Source organism: Orcinus orca, chromosome 14 (genome assembly GCF_937001465.1).
Source record: "Orcinus orca chromosome 14, mOrcOrc1.1, whole genome shotgun sequence".
NCBI lineage: Eukaryota > Metazoa > Chordata > Mammalia > Artiodactyla > Delphinidae > Orcinus > Orcinus orca.
Window position 1 is genome coordinate 56,017,873 of NC_064572.1, and position 27,527 is coordinate 56,045,399.

Sequence of the window (27,527 nt, forward strand, 5' to 3'; positions counted from 1 at the left end):
TTTCATTCCTCATAGTAAAAACAGCTATAAGTGATGGTATTAATACGATGATTGTACTAAGAGCCATATCAGTAAAATTGATACTTTCCTCTTAGAAAGCATTTAGCAAAATTTATTTATCAAATAACACTATTGAATTCTGAATATCTGGAATACAGCTGTGGAAGGCAATTACTATCACATACCCAGTTTAGAAGCTACTTCACTCTACAGTTGCTTAAAAGCACTGAAATTATGAGTCACCTCGTAACTCTATATATATTTTTTTTTTTTTTGTAAACTCTTTATTTATTTATTTTTGGCTGTGTTGGGTCTTCTTTGCTGTGCGCAGGCTTTCTCTAGCTATGGCGAGCAGGGGCTACTCTTCATTGCAGTGCGCAGGCTTCTCATTGCAGTGGCTTCTCTTGCTGCGGAGCACGGGCTCTAGGCACATGGGCTTCAGTAGTTGCAGCATGCGGGCTCAGTAGTTGCGGCTCATGGGTTCTAGAGTGCAGGCTCAGTAGTTGTGGCACGTGGGCTTAGTTGCTCCGCGGCATGTGGGATCCTCCCGGACCAGGGCCCGAACCCATGTCCCCTGCATCGGCAGGCGGACTCCCAACCACTGCACCACCAGGAAAGTCCCTCAAAACTGTATTTGGTGGGCTTCCCTGGTGGCGCAGTGGCCGAGAGTCCGCCTGCCGATGCAGGGGCCACGGGCCCGCGCCCCGGTCCGGGAAGATCCCACATGCCGCGGAGCAGCTGGGCCCGTGAGCCATGGCCGCTGAGCCGGTGCGTCCGGAGCCTGTGCTCTGACATATTCTTTTTTATTTTCTTCAGTAACAGGGATACTCTTGCCATTTGGTTTAAGTTCATGCTGAATAATTTCACCATAGGCATTATGTTCGACGCAGAAGGTATGGTCCAAAACACCTGTGATATCATTCTCAAGTATCCACACTAAACTGTTATGAAGATCAGGATCAACTAACTCCATGTCATCCAAGGTAATGGACTTCCCAAGCAACTGTTTATAAAAAGGCAATGTGAAACCACCATCAATATAATGTCCATGAAACACAGCCATTCCCATTATTCGTCCAACGAAGTGGAAGTATGATAAATGTTCCGGATTAACTGCAGAATCAGGATTGATCTGCAATGTATAGATATCATCTCTTGAATACTGGAAGAGGCCATAGTAAGGATTCAACATTTCATGTGACAAGAGATATAACCACTCCCTGGCAACCCCTCCGTAGTCAAGCCCTTCTTCTCCACGAAATTTTATCATTAATCGCTTCCAGAGATCTTTCGGTCTCATTTTCATGACTTGTCGATATGATTCCTCAAAAATCTCTTCCCTGGAAACCTCAATGCGGCAATGGCCAGCCTGAGGCTGTTGCTGGGAAAGTTCTTGCCGCAAAATTTTTAGTTTCTGAACCAGGTCTCGTTTGTACCGTGGGACTGTCAGACACTCTGTGTCATCAGGGCACAACGATACCACCTGCTGTTGCTGGTCTTTCAATTGGTTCTGACGATTTAAAACTAAATGCAAGTTAGCAGAGAGCCGGGGATCTGTAAACTGTGTTGTTCTGTTGTTATGGTCAACGAAATAAACTCTGCCTGTTGCTGTATTCCGGATCTCCCATCCAGGAGGCAATGGACGAAGCTCTTCACAATTGATGTTGCTAAGATCCTTAGGCACTCTTGGATCATGCCATGTGCTCACACCAGTCTGAGTATGTAAGAAATACACCTGACCTTGTTGTGTTGTCCTCTGTTCATAGCCTTCTGGTAGGTCTGGAGGAGTATGTAAATGTGTCCTGCTCATGTAATTTCTATGTCGTTGTGACCTGACTCTCCTCTCTGCCAGTCTGGGATCTGAAGACTGCCCAGATGTTGCACCGTTCGTTCCACTAATTGGAGTGTTCTCATCAACAAAACAGCTAAGAGGTCTGCCAGGACTAGAATATTCAGATGCTGGTCGTGTTGGGCGTTCCCATTGCGTAGTTCTTGTTATGTGGTTTAGGTACTGGATTCTTCCAGAGGCAGTTCGCCTTTCTTCCCAGCCATCTGGTAAATCATTATCAAACAAACGACTGCAGTCCACAACTTGTCCTCCTGTGCCTATTCGGTCTCTGGACTGAAGACTTACTACTATCTGTCCTCTAACTGTATCATTGTCATTTGGCCCAAGTTTGCATAGATCCAACCTCTGATAACCAGTGTCTTTGAGGCGGTTGATGGCATTGGAAAGAAGACGAACACAACCAAGAAAGCCAGCACCTTGTTTTTTATGGATCTTCTTGTGATTCCATACACTGATCGTAACTGAATCAGACTTTCCAATATACAGGTCATAATGCTGATTCCATTTTGGATCAAGTGTATTCTTCACAGTATCTGTAGAATGGCACTGCCCAGATCCATCAACCACCACCTTAGCAAATGGATCAGGAAGCCGGAAAAAATCCTTTTTCACCAAGTTTTTTGCACAGAGTACTGGACAAAGCTGGAGAAACTCATTCTCTGAAAGCTCTCTGGGCCACTGGAAAAATCCAGGTGCATAAGCACTTTTACATATAGTGTAATATTCAGATCATTTATCCTAAAGGGACCATTTCAGGACCTCCTGTCAACAGCTACAACAGTCAACTTCCAGGTTCTGATGCATGGGTTTGTGTGTCACAGTGAAATCCAACTCTATATATTTTATACAGGCAGTAGATACACACATGATGGCTTTATGTATTTAACACTGAAACCTCATGCTACAGGGGGAGAGTTTATGATTGACAATTATTTTGTGAACCTGTGATGTGAAATGGAAAAGGTGTGGTGGATTTAGTAATGATGGAGTACCAGCTATATTAGAGCAAGGGATGTGCTGCTATGCAAATAAAAGAACCGGTGTCTAAACACAGATCCATAGCTCAGCGGGTAATCTACATATACCTCTGGGTCTTCACTCAGCATTGAAGAAAATAGTGAATTGTGCCAATGATTAAGGACAGCTAATAAATACTTTAAGTTTGCAATGAGAAGAAATACTTCATTTATTTATTTTTAACATCTTTATTGGAATATAATTGCTTTACAACGGTGTGTTAATTTCTGCTTTATAACAAAGTGAATCAACTATACATATATCCCCATATCTCTTCCGTCTTGCGTCTCCCTCCCTCCCACCCTCCCTGCCCCAGCCCTCTAGGTGGTCACAAAGCACCGAGCTGTTTTCCCTGTGCTATGTGGCTGCTTCCCACTAGCTATCGATTTTACATTTGGTAGTGTATATATGTCAATGCCACTCTCTCACTTTGTCCCAGCTTACCCTTCCTCCTCCCCGTATCCTCAAGTCCACTCTCTAGTAAGTCTGCATTTTTATTCCCGTCCTGCCCCTAGGTTTTTCATGACCTTTTTTTTTTTTTTTTTGGCTGCGTTGGGTCTTCGTTGGTTACTCTTCGTTGTGGTGTGCGGGCTTCTCATTGCGGTGGCTTCTCTTGTTGCGGAGCACAGGCTCTAGGCGCACAGGCTTCAGTAGTTGTGGCACGAGGACTCAGTAGCTGTGGCTCGCGGGCTCTAGAGCACGGGCTCAGTAGTCAGTTCAAGTTATCCACGATCAAACCGGTCAGAGATTATTATTAATAATTTTAATATGCTTTATTTTTTAACTTTATTTATTTTATTTATTTTTGGTTGCGCTGGGTCTTCATTGCTGCATGCAGGCTTTCTCTAGTTGGCGGCGAGCGGGGGCTACTCTTGCGGTGCGCGAGCTTCTCATTGCTGTGGGTTCTCTTGCTGTGGAGCGTGGGCTCTAAGCACGTGGGCTTCAGTAGTTGTGGCTAGCGGGTTCTAGAGCGCAGGCTCAGTAGTTGTGGTACACGGGCTTAGTTGCTCCATGGCATGTGGGATCTTCCCGGACCAGGGAGCAAACCTGTGTCTCCTCCATTGGCAGGCGGATTCTTAACCACTGCACCACCAGGGAAGTCCCTATGTTTTATTTTTTAATGCTAATAGATTTTAAGGCTAAATTTGGTGATTTGCATATGCTCTAAAAATCCATTAAATGGTCTGTGGACATCAAAAGTTAGAAAAACACAGTTTGATGGTAAGCTATGATGAGAGAGTGTTTTACCCTGTGCCTCTGGGTAGCACTGATTTACAACTAGCATCCAAGGTTTCAGACAGGAATCAAAAGGAGAGACTCTTTCTCTCCCTAGGTATGAGTCATGGAAATGCGTATTATTACTATACTGTACTATTTTTTTAAACAAGAAAACTGTAATTTGGGTAAGTAAAATGAGCAGAGTCATATAGATTGTACACACGAGAAGCAGACCTAACTCAGGTTTCCTCACCCCTAATTCAGACTCTGCTTTACACCATTCCTTCTCAGAATTGGAGCCTTTAGGGTGCATTTGGTATACTACAGTGCTTCCGTTATTTAAACCATCAACTTAAAGGAATACTCACCTGGAGCTCTAATTGGGTTGATGACTACTAACTAACTGAACTTCTGACATCACAACTAGGTGCTAGTTGTTCAGCTTTCATTACGAAACTTCCTGCTATCCTGCAAAATTTTCTTCTTCCTACTTCCTTGAAAGAGCATTCGATGCAGCTCAAAGCAGTGCATGTTTGAGTCCAGAGCTCTCTCTCCTCTAATGGCACACTATTCCCCAGACTATGTGCAAAGCACCAATTTCTCTCCTTACCCCACAACTTGCCTCCCCTCCCCCACTTCACTTTCAGACCTGGACATAAGGAAGCAACTGAACGCTTTTTTTATATTTCTTTTTAAGCCTTAAACCAACACTGCACTTTGTAGTTGGGCTGAAGGTTCATATTCATGCTATTTGCCAGTCTCTAAAAATGAGTAAAGCCATTTCCACTAGATGGCTGTCTTTACCAAGAACTGTAAGAGCTATGCCAGCTTGTAGCAATTTGTAAATTTTAAAGCCTGCCTTTTACAGAGAAGTATATATATATGCAGCCATTTAGTAGACTTACTAATACAAAGCTTTTATCTATGATTCCATTGTTTTTAGGCACCACTTTGAAAAAAGTCAATAAATGTTAAAAACGTAATGTGCTTTTAAAAAATAGAGAAATTATTTTTGTTTCTGGTTAAATTTTTTCTCTTTTTAATTGAACTCATAGTATTGTATAAATTTAAGGTGTACAACATGTTAATTTGTTATATTTATATATTGTAATATGATTGGCATTGTAGCAATAATTAACACCTCTATCACATTACATAATTATCATTTCTTTTTCGTGGTTGGATCAATTAAGTTCTAGCCTCTTATCAAGTTTGTTGATTATAATACAATATTGTTGTCTATATTCACTAGACTATGCTAATGCACAAATTTCTAGGACTTATTTACTACTCATTGCAAGTTTGTAGCCTTAAACAACATCTGAAAATTTTCTTAAAGAAATAAGGAATTTTACCCAAAAGAAAGACTGAAAGACATATATAAAAATTATCTCTTTGTAATTGTTGTTCATATTCTCAGATCAAAAAGTACTTGTTGGGAGGGTGGGAGGGAGGGAGACGCAAGAGGGAAGAGATATGGGAACATATATATACGTATAACTGATTCACTTTGTTATAAAGCAGAAGCTAACACACCATTGTAAAGCAATTATACTCCAATAAAGATGTAAAAAAAAATAAAAAATAAAAAAAGTACTTGTTGATTATAAAAATTAAGTGTTTGATATTTGGGAGAAAAGATTGGCTACTGATATTTATAGTTGATATTAGTGTTGCATTTTTTCCCCAGGTGATAAAGATACTTTTAAGTTAAAACATAATCCATTGAGTAGAATTTATCATATGCTGCAATTTCTACTCTGATCATCAATGAGATTGTTTCTTCCCCCTCACATGCTTTGTTATTTATTAGTATTTGATAATTTGATTAGTAGAAAAATTGAGCACCTTGAAAACTTCTTATTGAAGTATAACATAACTAAAGAAAAGTGCACAAATTGTAAGCGTACAGCTCGATAAATTTTCACAAAGTGAAATGAATATAAATGTTTTTGTGCGATTGTAGATTTTATCCTTTTAGATTCTATTTTCTATTTGTTTGGTTACACCCAAGTAATCAGCGCCTAGATCAAGACTTAGAGTACTAAGAGTACTACAGCCACCCAGAAGCCCATTATTCTCCCCCCTGGTTACCTGCCCAAGATGGTGACCATAACGCTGGCTTCTAATGCTATTAGACTTTTGCCTGTTTTTGAAATTTATATGCATCTTCTCAATTCTTTTGCTTTCCATTATGTTTGTGGGTCTCATCCGTGTTGTTTTCACTGCTGTGGAATACAACTTTTTATTCATTCTATTATTAATGGACACATGTGTTTTCTAGTTTGGAACTATCATGAATAGTGCTTCTATGAAGTTCTGGAACCGAAATGCATATGCATTTCTTGGGGTGGGGATATACCTAGAAGTGAGATTGCTGGGTCATGGGATTTGCATATGTTCAGCTTTGGTAGACATTGCCAGTTTTCTGAAATGGTTGTAACCATCTACACTCTCACCGGCAGGGTATAAGAGTTCCAATGCTCTAGTTCTTCCCCAGCATTTGGTAGTCAGTCCTTTTATATTGTAGCCATTCTGATATCTCATTGTGGTTTTAAATTGCATTTTCTACTGAAATTGTTTATATGCTTACAGGTTAAGAACCTTATAATCTTTTGTTCATTTTTCTATAGTTTTTTATATCCTTTTTAAAATTAATGTGTAGGAGTTGTTTATATATCTGAGGTTTGTCAAATCGGTGGTCAGATATAAATATATTGTAACCATCTCTTCCCACTCTGGGGCTTGACTTTTTACTCTATAGTGGTATCTTTGATGAACAAAATCCAATTTATCATTTTTTTAAAGATTTTTATTTATTTATTTATTTATTTATCGTTGGCTGCGTTGGGTCTTTGTTGTGACGTGCGGGCTTCTCATTGTGGTGGCTTCCCTTGTTGCAGAGCACGGGCTGTAGGCACATGGGCTTCAGTAGTTGCAGCACGCAGTCTCAGTAGTTGTGGCTCGTGGGCTCTAGAGCACAGGCTTAGTAGTTGTGGCGCACAGGCTTTGTTGCTCAGCAGCATGTGGGATATTCCCGGACCAGGGATTGAACCCGTGTCCCCTGCATTGGCAGGCGGATTCTTAACCACTGTGCCACCAGGGAAGTCCCTATCATTTTTTTTCTTTATGGTTAGCACATTCCTTGAGTCCATTTTTTTTTTTTTTTTTTTTTTTTTGCAGTACGCGGGCCTCTCACTGCTGTGGCCTCTCCCGTTGCGCGGAGCACAGACTCCGGATGCGCAGGCTCAGCGGCCATGGCTCACAGGCCCAGCCGCTCTCCGGCATGTGGGATCTTCCCGGACCGGGGCACGAACCCGTGTCCCCTGCATCGGCAGGCGGACTTTCAACCACTGCGGCACCAGGGAAGCCCGAGTCCTGTTTTTAAAACTCTTTGCCAGTTCCAAATTCATAAATATATTACTCTATGATTTCTTCTTGGAGATTTATTATTTAACCCTTTATATTTAGATATAATCCACCTGCAATTGCTTTTTGTGTATGGTGTGAGGCAAGGACAAAAACTCATTTTTTCATACAGATATCAAGTTGTCCCAGCACTATTCATTTAGATGACATCATTTCACTACTGTACTATAGTTTCATCTTTGTCACAAATGTGGTAAATATGTATATAAATATAAATAAATGAATATATATATATATATATATATATATATATAGGTTTGTTTCTGGACTTTCTATTCTCTTTCCTTTTTCTATTTTTCTCTCCTTGGGCCCATTATGTTCATTACTGTAACAATATAACAAGTCTTGATATCTGGTAGTGTAAGTCCCTAAGCCTTGCTCTTCAAGGTTCTATTAACTGCTCTTGGTCTTTTGTGTTTCCAGATAAATCTTAGAATCAACTTGTCAATTTCTACAGGGAGAATAAAAACAACAGCTGGGATTGTTATTGGAATTGGATTAAGTCAGTTTGGCGGAAAATTGATGTCTGTGGTGGCTTTATAATGTGTAAATTTAGGTAAGCAAAACTACATGTCCCAGAATTCCCTTCCCTGATTGCTTTTTGGTTAGAGTGAGCCATGGGAGATTTTTTTTTGCCTGAGATTTGGAGGACAGAAGTGAAGCAGCAGTCATGATTTTCATGTTCAGAATTCCAGAGCAGGCATCGTTAGAGCCCATGAACAGTGCCACTTATCTTTTGGCTCACTTTGCTGGTATAGGAACAGCAGTCAGGCCTATAATTGCTCCAGCTTCCTCTGAATCCTCTTACAGCTTCTCTGACTCCTTGATAGTGGGCACCAGTATCTCCTGCAGGACACCCACATCACCAAGATTGGAGGCAGTGAGAGCTGAGCTCACTCATGTGTCCTCATGTGTTCCAGCTTTTCTTTGCTCTACCCACTTTATATCCATCCTCCTTTCTCAGCTGCCTGCCATACAGATTTCAAGCTCCAGCATGAGACACAAAGACAACAGCTTTACAGAGACTCTTTGACCAACTCCCACACTGTGTAAGGTCAAATTCTTATCACAAATCTCATATATATATATATATATATATATATATATATATATATATAATACATATATATACAGGTATGTATATATATATGTATATATAATATGTGTGTATTTATTTATTTATCCTGTCTTAGTGATTCTGCTTTTCTGGTTGATCCCTGATTGATACAGCATTTTTACAGATTGGGTCTTCCAATTCATGAACATGATATAGACTTCTATTAATTTGATCATTTTAAATTTCTTTCAGTAATGATTTGTAGTTTTTTGATATGGTGGTCTTGCCCATAGTTCATCATATTTATTGCCAGATATCTGATGTGTTTTTTTATGCAATTATAGATTTTATCTTTTAAAATTTTATTTGCTATAGTTTGTGACTGGTATATAAAAACACAAATTTACTTTTACATTTTGATCATGCATCCTGCAACCTTGCTTAAATTCAGTTATTTGTTTTAATAGTTCATGAACTCTTTTGGATTTTCTACACACATAACCATATCATCGGAGATTAATGTGTTTCCTTCTTCCTTTTCTTGACTCTTTTGGACTGGCTCAGACCTCCAGTACAATGTTGAGTGATAAAAGGTAAGCTTGTCTCATTGCCCATATCAACGGGGTGTTTTTAAATACTCACTCTTAAGGATTGTTTTCTCTAGGTATTTTTGTAGATATTCTTTTTTTTCTTTTAATATTTACTTATTTGGCTGTGCTGTGTCTTAGTTGCAGCATGCAGGATCTTCATTGCTGCATGTGGGATCTTTAGTTGTGGCATGTGGGATCTTGTTCCCTGTCCAGGGATCAAACCCAGGCCCCCTGTATTGGGAGCGTGAAGTTTTAACCACTGGACCACCAGGGAAGCCCCTTAGATATTCTTTATCAGATAAAATAAATTTCTTCTATTTGCTAAGAGTTTTTTTTTAACTTTTTATTTTATATTGGAGTATAGCTGATTAACAATGTTGTGATAGTTTCAGGTGCACAGCAAAGAAACTATTTGCTAAGAGTTTTTAATCATGAATGATTATTGCATGATCAAATGCTTTTTCTGTATCTACTGACACCATCATGTGAGTTTCCTCTTTTTTCTGTTAATATGGTGACTTACACTGATTAATTTTCATTCAAAGCCAATTTGGTCATGATATATCATCCTTTTTATATATCGATGGGTTCAATGTGCTAGTATTTTGTTTAGGATATTTATATATCTGTTCTTGAAAGAGATTGGACTCTAATTTTCATTTCTTAAATGTCCTTTTCAAGCTTCAGTACCAAAAGTTATGCTAGCCTCTTAACATAAGTTAGAAGTGTTCCATCTTTTTCCCTTCTCTGGAGGGGATGTATAAAATTAATATTTCTTCCTTAAATATTTGGAAGAATCACCCATAAGGCCATGTGGGCCTGAAGATTTCTTTATTGGAAACTTTTTAAATTACAGAATCAACTTATTTAGATACGAGACTATACAACATGAGTTGTATATATCAGTTATTATATTTTTAATGTCTGTAAGATCTGTAGGAGTTTCTTTTTATTCCTGATATTGGAATTTTGTGCTTTCTCTCTTTTTTCCTTGACTTATCTTGATAAGTCTGCCAAATTTATTAGTCTGTTCAAAGATGCAATTTTTTGTTCTGTTTGTTTTCTCTATTGTGCATTTGTTATATATTTAATTATTTCTGCTCTTATCTTTATTTACTTTCTACTTTTGTAGATTTATTGATATTTTGCTGCTGTTTTCTAATTTATCAAGGTAAATATTTAGATTCTTTATTTTCAGTCTTCCTTCTTTTCTGATTATGCATTTAAAGCTATATATTTCCCTATAAACACAGCATTAGTAGCAGCTATGGGTATTAATATGTTATATTTTCATTATCAGTCAATTCAAAATACTTTCTAGTTTCCATCATGATTTTTTGAGCCATGACTTATTTAAAATTATATTGCTTAATTTCTTTAAAGTTGAGGGTTTTCTAGTTACCAGTTTTTGATTTCTAACTGAATTCACTATGGTCAAAGAACACATTCTGTATTATTGCAAACCTCTGAAATTTTTATGACACATGCTTTATGATCCAGCAATGGTCAATTTTGATAAATGTTCCACATGCATTTGAAATGAATGTGTATTATGTTGTTGTGTGTAGTGTTCTATGTAGGTCAGTTGTTTTGTTAATCATGTTGTTCAAATCTTTATACTTACTGATATTTTGTCTGCTTGTTCTAACAGGTGTTGAGAGATCCATGTTAAAGTGTTTCACTGTGACTGTGGATTTCCCTATTTCGTCTTTTAGTTCTGTCAAATTTTTGCTTCATGTACTTTGAAGCTGTCTTATTGAGTGTATATAAATCTAAAATTGTTATATCTTCCTGAAAGATTCATGTCTTTAAAATTATTAAATGTTTCTCTTTACTCCTAGTAATATTTCTTGCTGTAATGTGTTCTTGTCTAATATTGATATAGCTACATCCGTTTTTATTTCATTAATTCTTTTTAATTCTTTTAGATTCACATTTTCTGTGTTCTTATATCAAGGTATGTTTCTTGTAAGCAGCATATAATAGGATTCTGTTTTCTAACCAATATGACAATCTTTTCATTGAAATATTTAGTTCATTTACATTTAATGTAACTAAATGTACACTTAATGTAATGTAATGATTAATGCATAATATTATAATATGTTTACTATCTTATTACTTGTTTTACATCTCACCCAGATGGTTTTTATCTTTCATTTCTTATCTTCTTTTGGTTTAGTTAAATAATGCTACATTATTATTATTAAATAATGCTATATTTTCCATCTATTGTTTATTTATACTTTTTAAGCTATTCTTTTAGTGGTTAGCCTAAATACTATAATTTATTACCACATGTACGAATTTCCTAAGGCTGCCATAACTAAGTACTACAAGCTAGATGGCTTAAAACTACAGAAATGTATTCTGTCATAGTTCTGGAGGCTAGAAGTCCAAAACTCAAGGTGAGAAGCATTGGTTCTTTCTGAGGGCTCTGAGGGAGAACTATTCCGTGCCTCTCTTCTAGATTCTGGTGATAGCCAGCAATCCTTGGCATTCCTTGGTTTGTAGATGCATCGTTCCAATCTCTGCCTACATCTTCGTATGACATTCTTCCTATGTCTCTGTGTTGTCACGTGGCTGTTTTCTTATAAGAACACCATACTGGAGTATGACCTTATCTCTACTTCACTAATAATTCTCCAGTGACCCTATTTTCAAGTAAGATCATTCTGAGTATCTGGGGTCAGCATTTCACATATCTTTTTGGAGGAACACAATTTAACCCACCACACAGTCCAAAATTAATTATTACTTTTATTACTTCCCTGACAATGCTAAGACTTTAGAACACTTTAATTCCATTTACCATTTCCTGCCTGCTGTGTTATTGTTATCGTGGATTTAATTCCACATATTTTAAAATTGCAAAGAACATTACTGTTGTTTTATACACTCAGAATCCATTCATGTTTATCTATATATTTATTCATATATTTAGCTTTTTCACTACCCTTCACTTTTTTTCCACATTTTCTTTTTCTATCTTGGAGCATTTGCTTTCTTTTTTTCTCCTAGTCTGCTGGGACTCCAGTTACATATATGTTAGACCTGTTTGCTATGTCCTATCTGTCACTGGTGAAATTCTCTTTTTCTTAATCTAGTTCTTCCTTCCTTTTCTCTATTTTCTTAATCTAGTTCTTTCTTCTTTTTCCTCTATTTTCTTTATTTACCATGATTATATTAAAAATTTTATGGATATCTATAATTCTGAATCACCTGTCTGGTTTTTCCCTTATGTTTTTGGTTATTGTGTCCTATTTCTTGGCATGCCTAGTACTCTTTAGTTGACAGTCAGATATTGTGTTGAAAAGTTGTAGAAATTCTGGATGAGGAGGGAATCTCTAGAGAGGATTCACCATTTCATCTGCTAGGTAGGTAGAGTTAGGGCTGGTCACCTTAATCCAATCACAGACTGAGCTAACTCAAGGTTATGCTGCAGTTTTACTAAAGCTTTTTCTACCTCTTCATCACTCCCACCCTAGAGCATAGCCTGCAAAGTTCCAACTAAAAGCCTGACTAGTTCCCCAGGGCCTTTCTCCCATGGCTTGTCTTGAACTCTAATCCTTGACTGCTAAGTAGCCTGGGACAGCCAGAAACCCCACTCTGCTTTTCAGAAACTTTCTGCCTCCTATATTATTCAGCTTCAGAATTCAGCAAAATGCTTTTTAAAAAAAAACCTGACCAGTTGAGTTCATTTTTCTACCCCTCCAGGCTCTAATTTGTGTTGCTTTAGACCCACAGGATTACCAGATGCTCTGATGGTTTTTCTGCCTTCCAGCAGCTGTCCTTTGCCCAAGACTTTTATTGCATGTTCAGCCACATTCCTTGAGCCCAGAATTGTGAAATACCCTTTGGAAAAACGTCTGCAGAATGTTAGTTCAGCTCTCCGTGGTTTTCTCCTCTCCAGAATCTTGACCTCTCAAGTTCTAAGTTGTTTATCAGCTTTCCAATACCCATAAAGAAATTTTATTTGTTTTTGTTGTTGTTTTATCCAACTTCTCTCTAGTTATTCTGAAAGGATGCATTTTTCTGACATAAGTTACTCTACCATGCTAAAAGTAGAAGTCCCAACCACAGAGTTTTAGAGCTTCCCCTTCAGTGAAGCTATTGATTTTGCTTAAGGAAGTTAGATTGCTGAATAAGAGAATTTCTCTCTCTTTTTTTTAAATCAAGTATATGATGATCTCTAAATACTAACTGTATAGTAATTAGTGCGCCTTTTGACAAAATGTGAATTTAAATTAATTAAGAGAACTTGCCATTTGACTATTTTGTCAAGAAACAAATGAGAAATATACACAATAAAAACAAACATGCAATTAATAAAGGACATTGAAAATAAATTTTGTTCAAGATTGAAGCAAAAAGAGAATGTGGTAAGGTTTTCATAGGAATAGAAATGCTCTTATTAAGTAAATATATGCTGCACTAACTTAATAAAGTAATTTTCAATTTTAAAAGATGGAAGCAAAATGTTAATTTTATTTCATTTATTTCATATTGGTATAGATAAACTAAAATATTTACAAAATAAAAATAGAATCCTTTCAAAAAGTGTTATACCTTAGTAAACTATTAGCATAGCCTTCTTTTTTACCTCAGGTGTATAGAATTGAATTGATAATATTAATCTCATGGCAAGCTATCATTATCCATTCAACTTAAGACCCATTAACATTTTTAAAAATGTAGTATTTATTGTCTTTTTTCTTTATTTCTGTCCCCAGTCTCCAATTCCATGTTCTTTCTACATCCCATCATAAGGTCTCTTTATTATGTATTATATAATGTATGTCCTTCCAATCTACCTTTCAATACATGTATTTGTCCTTGAAAATATGTGGTATTGTTTTGTGTATTTCTTAATTTACATACATGAAACTATTCTATCAATTGCATTCTTTTTCAATTTGTATACAATCTTGTTTATGAGGTCTTATTTATGTTGCTGTATGAAAATCCAGTTCATTTCTTCTGATCATTGCATCATATTCAATCATATGCTTATATATTTTCCTTATCCATTCCTTTATTAAGGACATGTAAGTTGTCTCCAACTCTTGACTACCATAAGCAACTGCAATGAACATCCTGTGCATGTCTACTTGTGCATCAGGTAAAAACTCTTGAGAGGAATTGCTACATCATAGCATGCACACATAAATTTTATTAAACATTGAGAGACTGTTCTCCAGAATGGTAGCACTATATCATTCAACCATAAATGGTTTCCCAGTTTCCCCACCCTCTCCTAATATTATCTAATGATCTAATGAGTATAAGGTAGTCTCTCATCTTAATTCACTTTGGAAATATGTCAGTCTTTCCCCCAATTAATCAATAAAAGCAATTCTAATTAGAATTCCATAATTTTTGAGGTACTCAAACTTTTTCTAATATTTATGTAGAAAAATAAATTTCACAAATAGAAAAGTCAATTTTATAAAAGAAGAGCAAAGAGGAGGAAAGCTAACCTACAAGATATGAAAGTATATTACAGAGTTATAATAATAAAAACATATGCTTCTATTGCAGGAACAGGCAAATAGACCATTGAAACAGAATTGAAATTCAAAAACAGAACATGGATATATGGGAATTTTTTAAATAATAAGAACAGCAACAATAATAATGTGGAAGACAATATTGTCACAATTCTTCCTTTCTTTTTGGCCCCTGCCATAGTTTCACTATGGACAGATATCCTTACCCCACTGTTTTGGGGCTTGGTCATAGGACTTGCTTTGGTCAATGGAATGTGAGTGAATGTGACATGAGCAGAGGCTTTACATGTGTTTCGTGGTTTGTCTTCTCTTGCATATCTGCCACCTGCCATGAAACACACACACACACACACACACACACACACACACACACGATACACATATCACAGAAAGAGGTAATACAAATAGCAATAGCCAATACTTACTGTAGACTTTTTATCCCAGGTACTATCCTAAGTACTTTAGTTGTAATAACACAATTAATCTGCCCAGTCACCTCATGGGGTAAGTAATGTTATTATCATCATTTTACAGATGAGGCAACTGAAACATAGAACTTGCACAAGATTATAGAATGAAATAGGAATTCTAGGTAATACCATAATACAATGGGGAAAATGGATTATTTAATGGATGCTATAAGGAAAATAGTTTATCCTACTAATTTTGATAATAATTTCACGTCATTTTTGGGGGTGTTTTTTGGCTGCATTGGGTCTTCATTGCTGCGTGCAGGCTTTCTCTAGTTGCAACGAGTGGGGGCTACTCTTCATTGCGGTGCACAGGCTTCTCATTGCGGTGGCTTCTCTTGTTGTGGAGCATGGGCTCTAGGCGCGTGGGCTTCTCATTGTGGTGGCTTCTCTTGCTGCGGCATGCAGGCTCCAGGACGTGCGGGCTTCAGAAGTTGTGGCCTGCGGGCTCAGTAGCTGTGGCTTGTGGGCTCTAGAGCACAGGCTCAGTAGTTGTGGTGGACGGGTTTAGTTGCTCCGTGGCATGTGGGATCTTCCCGGACCAGAACTCGAACCCATGTCTCCTGCATTGGCAGGTGGACTCTTAACCACTGTGCCACCAGGGAAACCCCCACGTCAATTTTTAAAAAGGTAAATTTGACATGGATCAAAGGCCTAAGTGTGAAATGCTAAGAGAATGAAGGAGTATAGCTCTATGATCTTTGAGAATGGAAAAACTTGTTTAAAAAGACCCAAAAAGCACAAATCTTAAGGTAAAAATTAAAGGATCTGACTACGTTAAATTAAAGGATTTTTTTTTCAACAAAGAAAACCATAGAGAAAGTTAAACAGCCAGGGATTGCATTTGCAGAAGATATTTGTAATGTCGACAACAACAGGTTTTAATCAACTAGGCCAGTGGTCAGCAAGCCTTTCCTGTGAAAATCCAGATACTCAATATTTTAGGCTTTGGGAACCAGACTGTCTGTTGCAACTACTCAATTCTGCTGTTATAGCACAAAAGCAACCATGGACAAGACGTAAATGAGTGGGCATGACTGTGCCCCAGTAAAAACTGAACAAGTCCCATATGTTATCAACAGTGCAAGAGGGTTCTGATTTCTCCATATCATCCCCACATCTGACTTCCTATTTTTGTCATTCTGATGGATATAAAGTGATAAGTCTTTGTTGTTTTAAATTTTCTAGTAACCACATTTAAAAAGTTAAAAGGAACAGGGGGAATTAATTTTAATAATATATGTTATTTAACCTAATATATCCAAAATATTTTCATTTTAACACGTAATACTAATGAGATATATTTATGTATGTGTATTTTAGGCTCATGGCACAGAACTAGCAAGGGCAACCTTAGAAGAAACTCATTGGAAAGTCAGAACTTCTGTTACCCTGGATCCCTGAATGACCATGTGGAAAAAAACCTTCCCTCCCCACAGCCCAATCACATAGACTTTATGGTGTAAGAAATAAATTTCTATTGTATTAAGCCACCGAAATTTTGGTAGTTTTGTATCACCTTAATTAATACAGAAATTAGAACCTTGAAGTTGAGTGTTGTAAAAGAAAATCTAAATCGTGTGGCATTGGCTTAATGGTGGATAGGCAGTGAGGAAAATATTATGATTTGGGGGGATAGTGTTGGAAATGGATATAGAGACCCATATATGCAATGGCAAAATATATGGTAAACTGTTATCAGAGATAACTTGAAAGACAGACCAGGTATTTACCAGGTCCATAGCTTAGGGGAAGACATTGGGAAAACAAAAAGTTAACTGTGTGTTATGGTTGTTACTGATTGTATTTAGCAAAATATTAGAAAACAAGATCATCTCAGGTAAGAATTAGCTAATTTCAAGCAGAAATGAAAGGGAATAAAGAGAATCCAGAATGTGGGGCCTAGGAGGGTCACAAAAGCTAAACAGAAGGAAATAGCATTGAGAAAACTCTTGTGCAATCAAGGACGATTAAGACTTAGCCAGGTAGCAAAGAATAAATTAAGAGGTTGGCCCTCCTTCTCAAGCCTTATGGACTTAATGTAGCTATCATTATAGTAAGAGAAAGAAGCGTGGCATCAAGGAAGCAAAAATTAAATTAGGATTGAGGATTGTGTCTGTGAGAGAATTTAACTGTGGTTACAGGCACCAGGAATTGACTAGATGCAAACTGATCAGAAACCTAATAGGTTTTTGAAGGAATCATCTGGCCAAAACCAAAAACAGAGTCAAAAACAGAGTCTACTAAAGAAGCATTGACTCTTCTGGTCTTCCAAATTCAGGTCTTCAAATCTGCATGGCTGCAAGCAGACTGAGAAAACTCTGCAGTCCCCAAGAAGGGTTTACTCCTCAACTACCTCTTCAGCTGTGGCCAGGAAGGAAAATGGACAAGAAAGAATATCCAGGAGGGTTAACTCAAGGACCATGAGAAACAATGGACAAGGGAACTCCTCAACAGGAACAGGATCAGTATCTAATCAAAAATTACCCCACACCCGAGGGTAGGAAGTATTCACAATGCAAGTCCCAGAGGATTTCATAATTACTATGAACCCCTGACTGCTGTCTCCCATCTTTTCCTTTTCCAAATAAGAATTTTTAATTGTAGCTATTCTAGCCCCATCCCATTAATATATTGGGTGTGTGGGAGTAGGGATGAGAAGAGGTACAAATAACTTATCTCTTTAGTTCATAGGTGGCTTGACCACCTATGATGGAAAGAATTGCATATCACCAGGAAATTCTGGAACTTGAGTTGCCTGCAGTGACTGAATGAGAGTTTGGGTAGTCTCTCTTAAGATGTGGTGTAAACTATGTGGGAAGAAGCATGAAGCAGATATCGGTTGCCAGAAGAGTGAACTATGGCAGAGACTGGCCACCCACTCAACAGACCTAATTCCTTTTTCTCCTAGACCCTCAACTACACCATATTTTCCAGCCTCCCTTTTGGTTAGGAACAACTGTGCGACCTTAAGCCTGTGGAACGTGAGTAGAGTGATATATGCCATTTCCAGGCTTGGCCTGTAAAAGTCTCCCGTGCAGTCCTCTACCCTCTCTCTTTCTTTCCGCATATGTGGGTTGGCTATCAACATTTAGAACCACAGCAAAAGATGGCAGAGCCTCCGCCAGTCTAGGCGCTGAATGATTCTATGGGGCATGCCCCACCACCAGCTGGACTTCATATGTGTGAGAAATTTCCATTAAGTAAAGCCACTGAGATTTTAAGGCTTATCTATTACAGCAGTTAGCTTTATTTTAATTGATATATGAATCCACCTTAACCCATAAATACCTTTTTTAAAAAATTTTTTTACCTAAAGGGAATACGTACAAAAATTGCTTATGGTAGTGAGAGTTGGAATTAACTTGGGTTTTCATCACTAAAAAAGATGGGGAGGTAAAATGAAGCATCTGGAAGCAATGTACTAGATGAAATACAGTAAGATATATAAATCTGAAGAACATAATATTGGGAAAAACAGCAAGGAGCACAACTATAGATGGCAACAGCACAGTATCATCAATGTAACTGATGGAAAACTGAAAAGAACTACAGCTTACTACCATGGATATAAATTTAAAACACATAAATACACAAAACAGTATTATATATTTTTCAATAATAGTTCATAATCAAGGAATAGACACCAAACATATCAGGGTAGAAGAATGGATCTAGGGATCAGTTGAAAGGGAAAAAAATAAAATAAAAGAGATGGCTGCCAAAACAGATGGTGAGAACGTGCCACCATCTCAGTCAGCCTGGACCTACTGTAACACCATAGAAGGTGTGGCTTTAACAGCAAACTGTATTTCTCACAGCTCTGGAGAACCTGCTGCTGTATCCTCACGTGGTAGAGAGAGAGATCATCTCTCTTATGTCTCTTCTAAGGGCACTAATCCCATCATGAGGACTCCACTCTCAAGAACTAATTACCTCCCAAAGGCCCCCACATCCAAAAATCCAACAGACTGGAGATTAGGGTTTCAACCTGCGAATTTAGGGGGGACACGAACATTCAGTCCATAGCAGCCATGAATTACAGAATATGATTAACTCAGTTTTCTATACCTATATGTGGCAGATGCTGCAATGTGCCACCCAGAAATGGGTGGACTCATTCCCCCAGCCACTGGAAGTACTTCAGGAAGACAGCCCTCTGTTCTCAGCCCTGTTTGGGGATTACTATGCCTAAATAAAACTGGCCCAAGATCATACCTCCCTGGAAGGGTAGTTCCTATTCAATGACTGATCAACGTAGGAGGTGTAAGTGTCTGTTCTTCACGCCCAAATTTGGGACAATTTTAAGGGCCATCTGAGATCCAGAGTTTGTCATCAGGTTAGTTGATTGGAACTGTATCTCAGTTCAACTTCTCCCTCTACCCAATCCTGCTTCCTTCTCCTCCCTTCCACAAGTATTGATCCCAAGACCATTCCTTAATAAACATCCTGCACGCTAGTCTCCATCTCAGAGTCAGCTTCCCAAAGAACGCAAGCTGTGACACGAACGTTAATGTGTGTGTGTGTGTGTGTGTGTGTGTGTTGACTTTTGTGAGCATATTTTTCCTTTTGCTGACTTCTATTTTTCAAACTTTCAACAACAAACATTTTGTGAAAAGAAAAAACAAGTAAATTCTTTTTAAAAAAATGAGAATGCATTTCTGTCAGCTTTAGTCATAACAAAACATGACAAATTTTCTGTCATGAACATAAAATAGCTGAAAGTACCATAGAAACTGAACAGCCAAAATACTTTCACTATTTATCTAGGGAAATTCAAAGGGCTATGAAAGGTGAAGAGTAAATAGGCATATAATCTGTTTCCATTAGGCAGCAAGTTAAACACCAAGGCAAAGCTTTTCCACTAAATCATTTTGCAGTTTCTGTCTCCTTCCGAAGCTCCTACAACATAACCCTTGAGCAGAGGTCAGTTGGTAACCCTTTTCATTCCCTCACAAGTTGTACATTTAGTCCATTTGCCCACTTTGCCATGCTCTTGTGAGCTTTCAGTTCTTTGAGCACTTATATTTGACAAGCATTTCTCACAAGTATCAGTGGCCCTGTGTATTCATTTCCTACGGCTGCTGAACTGAGTACTGCAAACTGAGTGGCCTATAATAACAGAAATTTATTCCCTCAAAATTTGCAAGCTGAAAGTCTGAAATCAAGGTGTTGGCAGGGCCATGCTTTCTCTGAAACACTCTATGGAGGATACTTCTTGCCTCCTCTAGCTACTAGTGGTTGCCAGTAATCCTCAAATTACCTTTTTCCATATGTTTCTGCGTCTGTGTGTCTTTGTCTTTTCTCGTAAGGACTCCAATGATTGTATTTAGAGCCCATCCTAATCCAATACGACCTCAACTTAATTACACTAGAAAAGACCCTATTTCCAAATAAGGTCACATTCTGAGGTTCAAACTGGACATGATTTTAGAGGGGACACTATCAACTCAGTACAGTCTGCCATCCGCCTCCCCCAAAACTCGCATCCATCCCATGTGCAAAATACATTCACCCCATCCCAAAGTCCCCTGAAGTCTTAACCCGTTGCAGCATTAAATCTAATTCCAAAGTATTGTCAACTTAAAAAAAATTCCAAATCTTGTCATCTAAATCAGGTATGGGTGAAACTCTGGGTATTGTTCATCATGGGGCAAAATTCTTCTCTGTCCACAGACCTGTGAAACTAGAAAACAAACTGTTTCCAAAATACAATGATGGGACAGCCATGGGATAGACATTGCCATTCCTAAACTGAAAAAAAAAAAAAAAAGGAGTAAAGAGATTACCTTTCTAAAACAGTTCACCACCCAGAAAGACAAATTCTATTAGGCTTCAAGGCTTAAGAGTCATCCTTTGTGGCTGGATGCTCCATCCTCTCAGCCCTCCTAGGTGGAAGCCCCACCCTCTCTGGCCTCTGCCTTCATGGCTCTGCCCGCAAGGGTATTCATTTCATCCTGTCTCTGTCCCCTTCCATCCGGGCTGGCAGTGTTTCTGTTGGTGTAAAATTCTCCAAAACCTTGTCAATCTTCTGTGGATGTCAAGAGAAACCACACCATCAGACACAAGCGTTCCTGGGTAAACTTGTCTATTGCTGGCTGCTGCTGAGATAGTTGATTGGAGTCATAAATGACACACCTCTGATCTCTATAGCGAAGAGTTGTCCACTCACACCCTTGGCCCTGTTTCCAGAGTATGCTATCTGGGTAGGCTAAGAATTTTCCAATTCATCATTTGCAGGTTCCGTTTTCCTTAACCGTTTATCTCTCAATTTATCTCTTCTCTTATTTTACTGTAAGTGACAAGGAGAAACCAGTCTGCACCTTCCACATGTTGCTTAGAAATCTATCCAAATTCATCTCTTATAAATTCTATTTTCACCCAACAGTAGAACATAATTCAGCCAAGTTTGCTGCTGCTTTGTAACAAGGATTACCTTCCCTATAGTGTTCATTAATATGTTCCTCATTTCTATCTGGCACCTCATCAGAAGCATTTTATTATTCATATTTCTGGTAACATTCTGTTAGTGATATTTGTATGCCCTCAGACTACAGAAGCTTTCTCTACAGATTTCTCTTCCTTCTAGACCCTCACCAGAATTATGTTTAACTTCTTTTTCTACCAACCATCTCTTCAAGGCAATGTAGGCTTTTTTCTATTATGCACTTAAAAATTCTTCCAGCCTCTACCCACTATCCAATTCCAAAGCCACTTCCATATTTTTAGGTATTTGTCACAGCAGCACCCCACTTTATAGCATCATAATCTGTTATTAGTTCCCTAGGACTATGATAACAAAGTACCTCAAACTGGGTGTCTTGTAATAATAGAAATTTATTCTCTCACAATTCTGGAGGCTAGCTGTCTGAAATTAAGGAATTAGCAGGGCTGTGCTGTCTCTGAAGGCTCTCTAGGGTAAGATCCTTTCTTGCCTTTTCTAGCTTCTGATGGTTGCCTGCAATCCCTGGCATTCCTTGGCTTGTGTATGCATCAAACCAATCTCCGCCTCCATCCTCACATGGTCACTTTCTGAGATTCTGGGTGGATATGAATTTGGGGGGGACACAATTCAACCTGGTATAGTCTTTTTCTGTACCTCCTTATTTCTGTTTTAACTCACTATCTCTAAGTCCAAGCTGTTCACTTCTCTTTTTTTAATTAATTAATTTATTTATTTATTTTTGGCTGCGTTGGGTCTTTGCTGCTGCATGAGGGCTTTTTCTAGTGGCGGTGAGCGGGGGCTACTCTTCGTTGTGGTGTGTGGGCTTCTGGTTGCGGTGGCTTCTCTTGTTGTGGAGCACGGGCTCTAGGCGCACAGGCTTCAGTAGTTGTGGCATGTGGGCTCAGTAGTTGTGGCTTGCGGGCTCTAGAGCGGAGGCTCAGTAGTCATGGCACACGGGCTTAGTTGCTCTGTGGCATGTGGGATCTTCCCAGACCAGGGATCGAACCCGTGTTCCCTGCACTGGCAGGCAGATTCTTAACCACTGCGCCACCAGGGAAGTCCATCACTTCCCTTTTAATGAAGGGAAAAATAAAGATAGGTAAGGGAAAGTATCTTGTTTCCAATTAAGAAAATGACTGTCAGATTCAGTCCCACAGTTGCTTTAGTTATACATATAAACACCTCTGGAGTTATTTTTTGTGTGTTGTATTTGTTTTGAGTATTTTTTTTCAAGCACCAACTGGTTCTACATCACCTTTTTGGATTCTGTTAGCTTATCATCTATTTAGAAGTTTTATATCTATGTTCATGATTGAAAGTGGTCTGTAATTTTCCTTTCTTGTCCTTACCTGCTTTGGTTTCAAGGTTATAACAGTGTCATAGAATGAGTTAGTGAGTATTTTGTCTTCCTCTAGTATCTGGAAAGAGTTTGAACAAGACTGGAATTATTCTGTCAAAGTTCGGTAGAATTTGCCTAAACAACTCTCTGGACTTGATGTTTACTTTGTGGGAAAATTTTAAATTATTGATTGGTTTGACATTAGAAAATCCATAAATAAGATTAACTACATGGACAGATAAAAGAAGAAAATATACCTCAATAGGCGTAGGAAAAAAATCATTTGATAAAATTCAACATCCAATTATGATAAAAATTTAACAAAAAAGGAAGCATTTTATAAAGATTCAACATCCATTCATGACAACAATCATTAGCAAAGTGCAAACAGAAGGAAACCTCTTTCACCTGAAAAAAGTGTAACCACCAAAACACTATGGAAAACAACATCTTAAAAAAATCATTCTTTTTTTTTTAATCGAAGTATAGTTGATTTACAATATTAGTTTCGGGTGTACAGCAGTGATTCATATATCTATAACTCTTTTCCATTATAGGTTATTACAAGATATTGAATATAGTTCCTTGTACTACAGTAAATCCTTTTTGTTTATCTGTTTTATATATAGTAGTTTGTATCTGCTAATCACAAACTCCTTATTTGTCACCTCCTCTCCTTTCCCTTTTGGTAACCATAATTTTGTTTTCTATGTCTGTGAGTCTGTTTCTGTTTTGTAAATAAGTTCATTTTTATTATTTTTTAGATTCCATATATATAAGTGATATCATATAATATTTGTCTTTGTCTGGCTTACTTCACTTAGTATGATAATCTCTAGGTCCATCCATGTTGCTGCAAATGGCAAAATTTCAGTCTTTTTATGGCTAAGTAATATTCCATTTTGTGTGTGTGTGTGTGTGTGTGTGTGTATGTGTGTGTGTGTGTGTATGTGTATATATATATATATATATATATATATATATACGCCACATCCTCTTTATCCATTCATCTGTAGAGGGATACGTAGGTTGCTTCCATGTCTTGGCTGTTGTAAATAGTGCTGCTATGAATATTGAGGTGCATGTATCTTTTCAAATTAGAGTTTTCATCTTTTCCAGATATATGCCCAGAAGTGGGACTGCAGGATCATATTGTAACTCTATTTTCATTTTTTGAGGAACCTCCGTACTATTTTCCATAGTAGCTCCACCAATTTCTATTCCCACCAACAGTGTGGGAGGGTTCCCTTTTCTCCACATCCTCTCCAACATTTATTATTTATAGACTTTTTGATGATGGCCATTCTGACCGGTGTGAGATGACACCTCATTGTAGTTTTGATTTGCATTTTTCTAATAATTAGCAAAGTTGAGCATCTTTTCATGTGCCTGTTGGCCATCTGTATGTCTTCTTTGGAGAAATGTCTATTTAGTTCTGCCCATTTTTTGATTGGGTTGTTTTTTTGATATTGAATTGTCTGAGCTGTTTGTATATTTTGGAAATTAAGCCCTTTTCAGTCGTATCATTCACAATTATTTTCTCCCAGTCTGTAGGTTGTCTTTTCATTTTGTTTATTGTTTCCTTTGCTATGCAAAAGCTTATAACTTTGATTAGATTCCATTTGTTTATTTTTGCTTTTATTTCCTTTGCCTTGGGAGACTAAGAAAATATTGCTACGGTTTATGTCAGAGAATGTCTTGCCTATGTTCTCTTCTAGGTGAAAAAACTTTTTTTTTTTTTTTTTTTTTAGTGGTGGCTTCTTTTTTATTATTATTTTTTGGCTGCATCAGGTCTTAGTTGCAGCACGTGGGTTCTTCGTTGAGGTGTGCAGGATCTTTTGTTGCAGCACGCAGCCTTCTCTCTAGTTGTGGCGTGTGGGTTTTCTCTCTCTAGTTGCAGCGCGCAGACTCCAGGGCACATGGGCTCTGTAGCTGTGATGCACAGGGTCCAGAGCGCATGGGTTCTGTAGTCTGCGGCACACAGGCACTTTCGTTGAGGCGCGAGAACTCAGTAGTTGTGGTGCGTGGGCTTAGTTGCCCAACGGCATGTGGGATCTTAGTTCCCCAACCAGGAATCAAACCAGCGTCCCCTGCATTGGAAGGCAGATTCTTACCACTGGGCTACCAGGGAAATCCCCCAAACATCATTCTTAACAGTAAAAGGTTAGATGTCCTTTTAAAAATCAGAACAAGGCAAGCATATCCAATATTAATACTTTTACTCAATATTACATTAGCAGTCTTAGCCAACCCAGTAAGGCCTAAGGCCTAGGATGGGAAAAGGAGAAACTTTTTCCAACACTCACATTCACAGATGATTAGACTGTCTAGAGTGACTTCCCTTGCAGTCCAGTGGTTAAGACTTCACCTTCCAGGGCTTCCCTGGTGGCGCAGTGGTTAAGAATCTGCCTGCCAATGCAGGCGACACGGGTTCGAGCCCTGATCCGAGAAGATCCCACATGCCGTGGAGCAACTAAGACCGTGTGCCACGACTACTGCGCCTGCACTCTAGAGCCCGCAAGCACAACTACTGAAGCCCAGGCGCCTGAAGCCCATGCTCCACAAGGAGAAGGCTGCACACTGCAATGAAGAGTAGCTCCCGCTCTCTGCAACTAGAGAAAGCCCGGGCGAAACAACAAAGACCCAACTCAGCCAAAAATAAATACATAAATAAATTAATTAATTTAAAAAAAAAGACTTCGCCTTCCAATGTAGGGGGTGTGGGTTCGATCCCAGGTTGGGGAGCTAAGATCCCACATGCCTTCTGGCCAAAAACCCCCCAAAACATAAAACAGAAGCAATATTGTAACAAGTTCAATAAAAGACTTTAAAAATGGTCCACACCAAAAAAATCTTTATTTAAAGAAACCCAGCTGATCACTACCTTAAGCGTGAGAATTATGTGCTTTTCTTGTTTTCATAGCAAAAAAATAAATAAATCGCAACTCATTGAACTTTGTCACCAGTATATCCACACCTCAGCCAAAGCAGCATAATACGGAGTTACGAGTGGTCACTCATTTAGTCCTAAACTAATAACTATGGAAACAGTAATTAATCTAAGCCATGCCTCTCAATTATTAATTTAGAATTGGAACAAACTTTCGTTGCTTTCCTAATTTTCTTCAAATGACCTTGAGGCAGCTCATCCAAACTTCCCATCAAGCAACTCATTCATTTCCGAGAAGTGGCCCACAAGAAACAGCAAATTAGCAGTCGCGGGGGAAGGGAAGAGACAGTGGGGATGGGGGAGGGGGTGTACAAACAAACAAGCGAAACAGAAAAGAAACCCCCAGGAAAAAGGGATTGTGGAAGCTGAAAAAATGGAAATTTTACACAAAAGAAGTCCAAAATAATATGCAAGATCGGGGAAAAACTTTCAAGAGTTCTTTTCAGTGTAATAATGAAATTCAAATCACGAAATCCATTCTTTAAAAAAGACGATAAGCAGAGTCGCTCGACTTCAGCAAAACCCACCACAAAGATGGCGGTGGGACGAAGCCCCCTCTCCTCCCAAAGCCGGCGGCTCTCGCCTCACATTTCCCACAAACCCCTCCGCGCCGCCCAGCTCGCCGAAACCTGCCCGGCCGTCTACGACCAGTGCGCACGCGCAGCGCGACGTCACGTGCGCTCCCAGGGCTCAGAGGAGCTGGCAGGAGGGGCCTTGCCAGCTTCCGCCTCCGCGTCGCTTCGGAGGTCGAACGGCGGGTTCGCGGTGCCTCCGCCGCCGCCGCCGCCGCGGGGCAGCCGGGGTCGCGAGGCCGAGCGAGGGGCGCGCAGCGGCGCGGCCATGGGACTGCGCCGAGCCCGGTGACAGCAGGGATCCGAGCGGCCCGGGCCCTGAGCGCGTCTCCTCCGGGGGGCCTCGCCCTCCTGCTCGCGGGGCCGGGGCTCCTGCTGCCGTTGCTGGCGCTGCTGCTGGCGGCGGCGGCGGCCAGGATCATGTCGGGCCGCCGCTGCGCTGGCGGGGGCGCGGCCTGCGCGGGCGCGGCGGCCGAGGCCGTGGAACCGGCCGCCCGGGAGCTGTTCGAGGCGTGCCGCAACGGGGACGTGGAGCGAGTCAAGAGGCTGGTGACGCCAGAGAAGGTGAACAGCCGCGACACGGCGGGGAGGAAGTCCACCCCGCTCCACTTCGCCGCAGGTAACCGGGGCCAGCGCCGCCTCGCCTCGCCCCCAGACTCCACCTGCGCACCCCGGCTCGCAGGCCCGAAACCAGACACAGTGCACCTCTGCCCCCGCCCTCCCCCCCTGGGGCTCCGGTCCTGGTCATCTCGATGTCGTGGAGTGAGGACTAGGGGGCGAGTGTGCCGCACTCACTGGAAGCTGTGGGTTTTTTTGTTCGTTTGTTTGTTTGGGCTTTTTTGCTTTGTTTTGTGTCGACAATACCTGTACCAACTTCCGGTCTTACTACCCTAAAAGGCCTTCCTACTAGAAAGAGTAGGGACGTAGTAGACTTTGTGATTTAAAGGCCAGTTATCTCCAAAATCTATCGTTCTTGCACGTTCCACTATAACTCTTAAAAAGCCTTTGGGTTACGTTCTTAATGCTTTTGTAAAATGCAGGGATGTGATTTAGGGGCAGCAGCTAAATTGATCATTGACAC

The 27,527-nt window shown here is 39.3% G+C and overlaps 2 protein-coding genes across 4 annotated transcripts in view; one reads left to right on the forward strand and one right to left on the reverse strand.

Moving 5' to 3' along the window:
* Positions 1-303: 303 nt before the first annotated feature.
* Positions 304-26,868, reverse strand: LOC101285547 (E3 ubiquitin-protein ligase SMURF2-like). The gene is made up of 3 exons (XM_033404922.2): positions 26,476-26,868; positions 22,935-23,003; positions 304-2,527 (listed from the first exon to the last, which is right to left on the reverse strand). The coding sequence occupies exons 1-3, from the start codon at positions 26,866-26,868 to the stop codon at positions 623-625; spliced, it is 2,367 nt and encodes a 788-aa protein (XP_033260813.2). The 3' UTR covers positions 304-622.
* TNKS2 (tankyrase 2) overlaps positions 26,487-27,527 on the forward strand; it is a 68,129-nt gene continuing 67,088 nt past the window's right edge. Inside the window, exon 1 of one of the 3 annotated variants that reach the window (XM_004279392.2) lies at positions 26,487-27,065. In XM_004279392.2, coding sequence (XP_004279440.1) covers positions 26,867-27,065 — 199 coding nt within the window. In that variant the 5' untranslated portion in view covers positions 26,487-26,866. The remainder of the gene's footprint in view (positions 27,066-27,527) is intronic. The other 2 variants (XM_049696508.1, XM_049696507.1) reach the window with 2 other exon arrangements.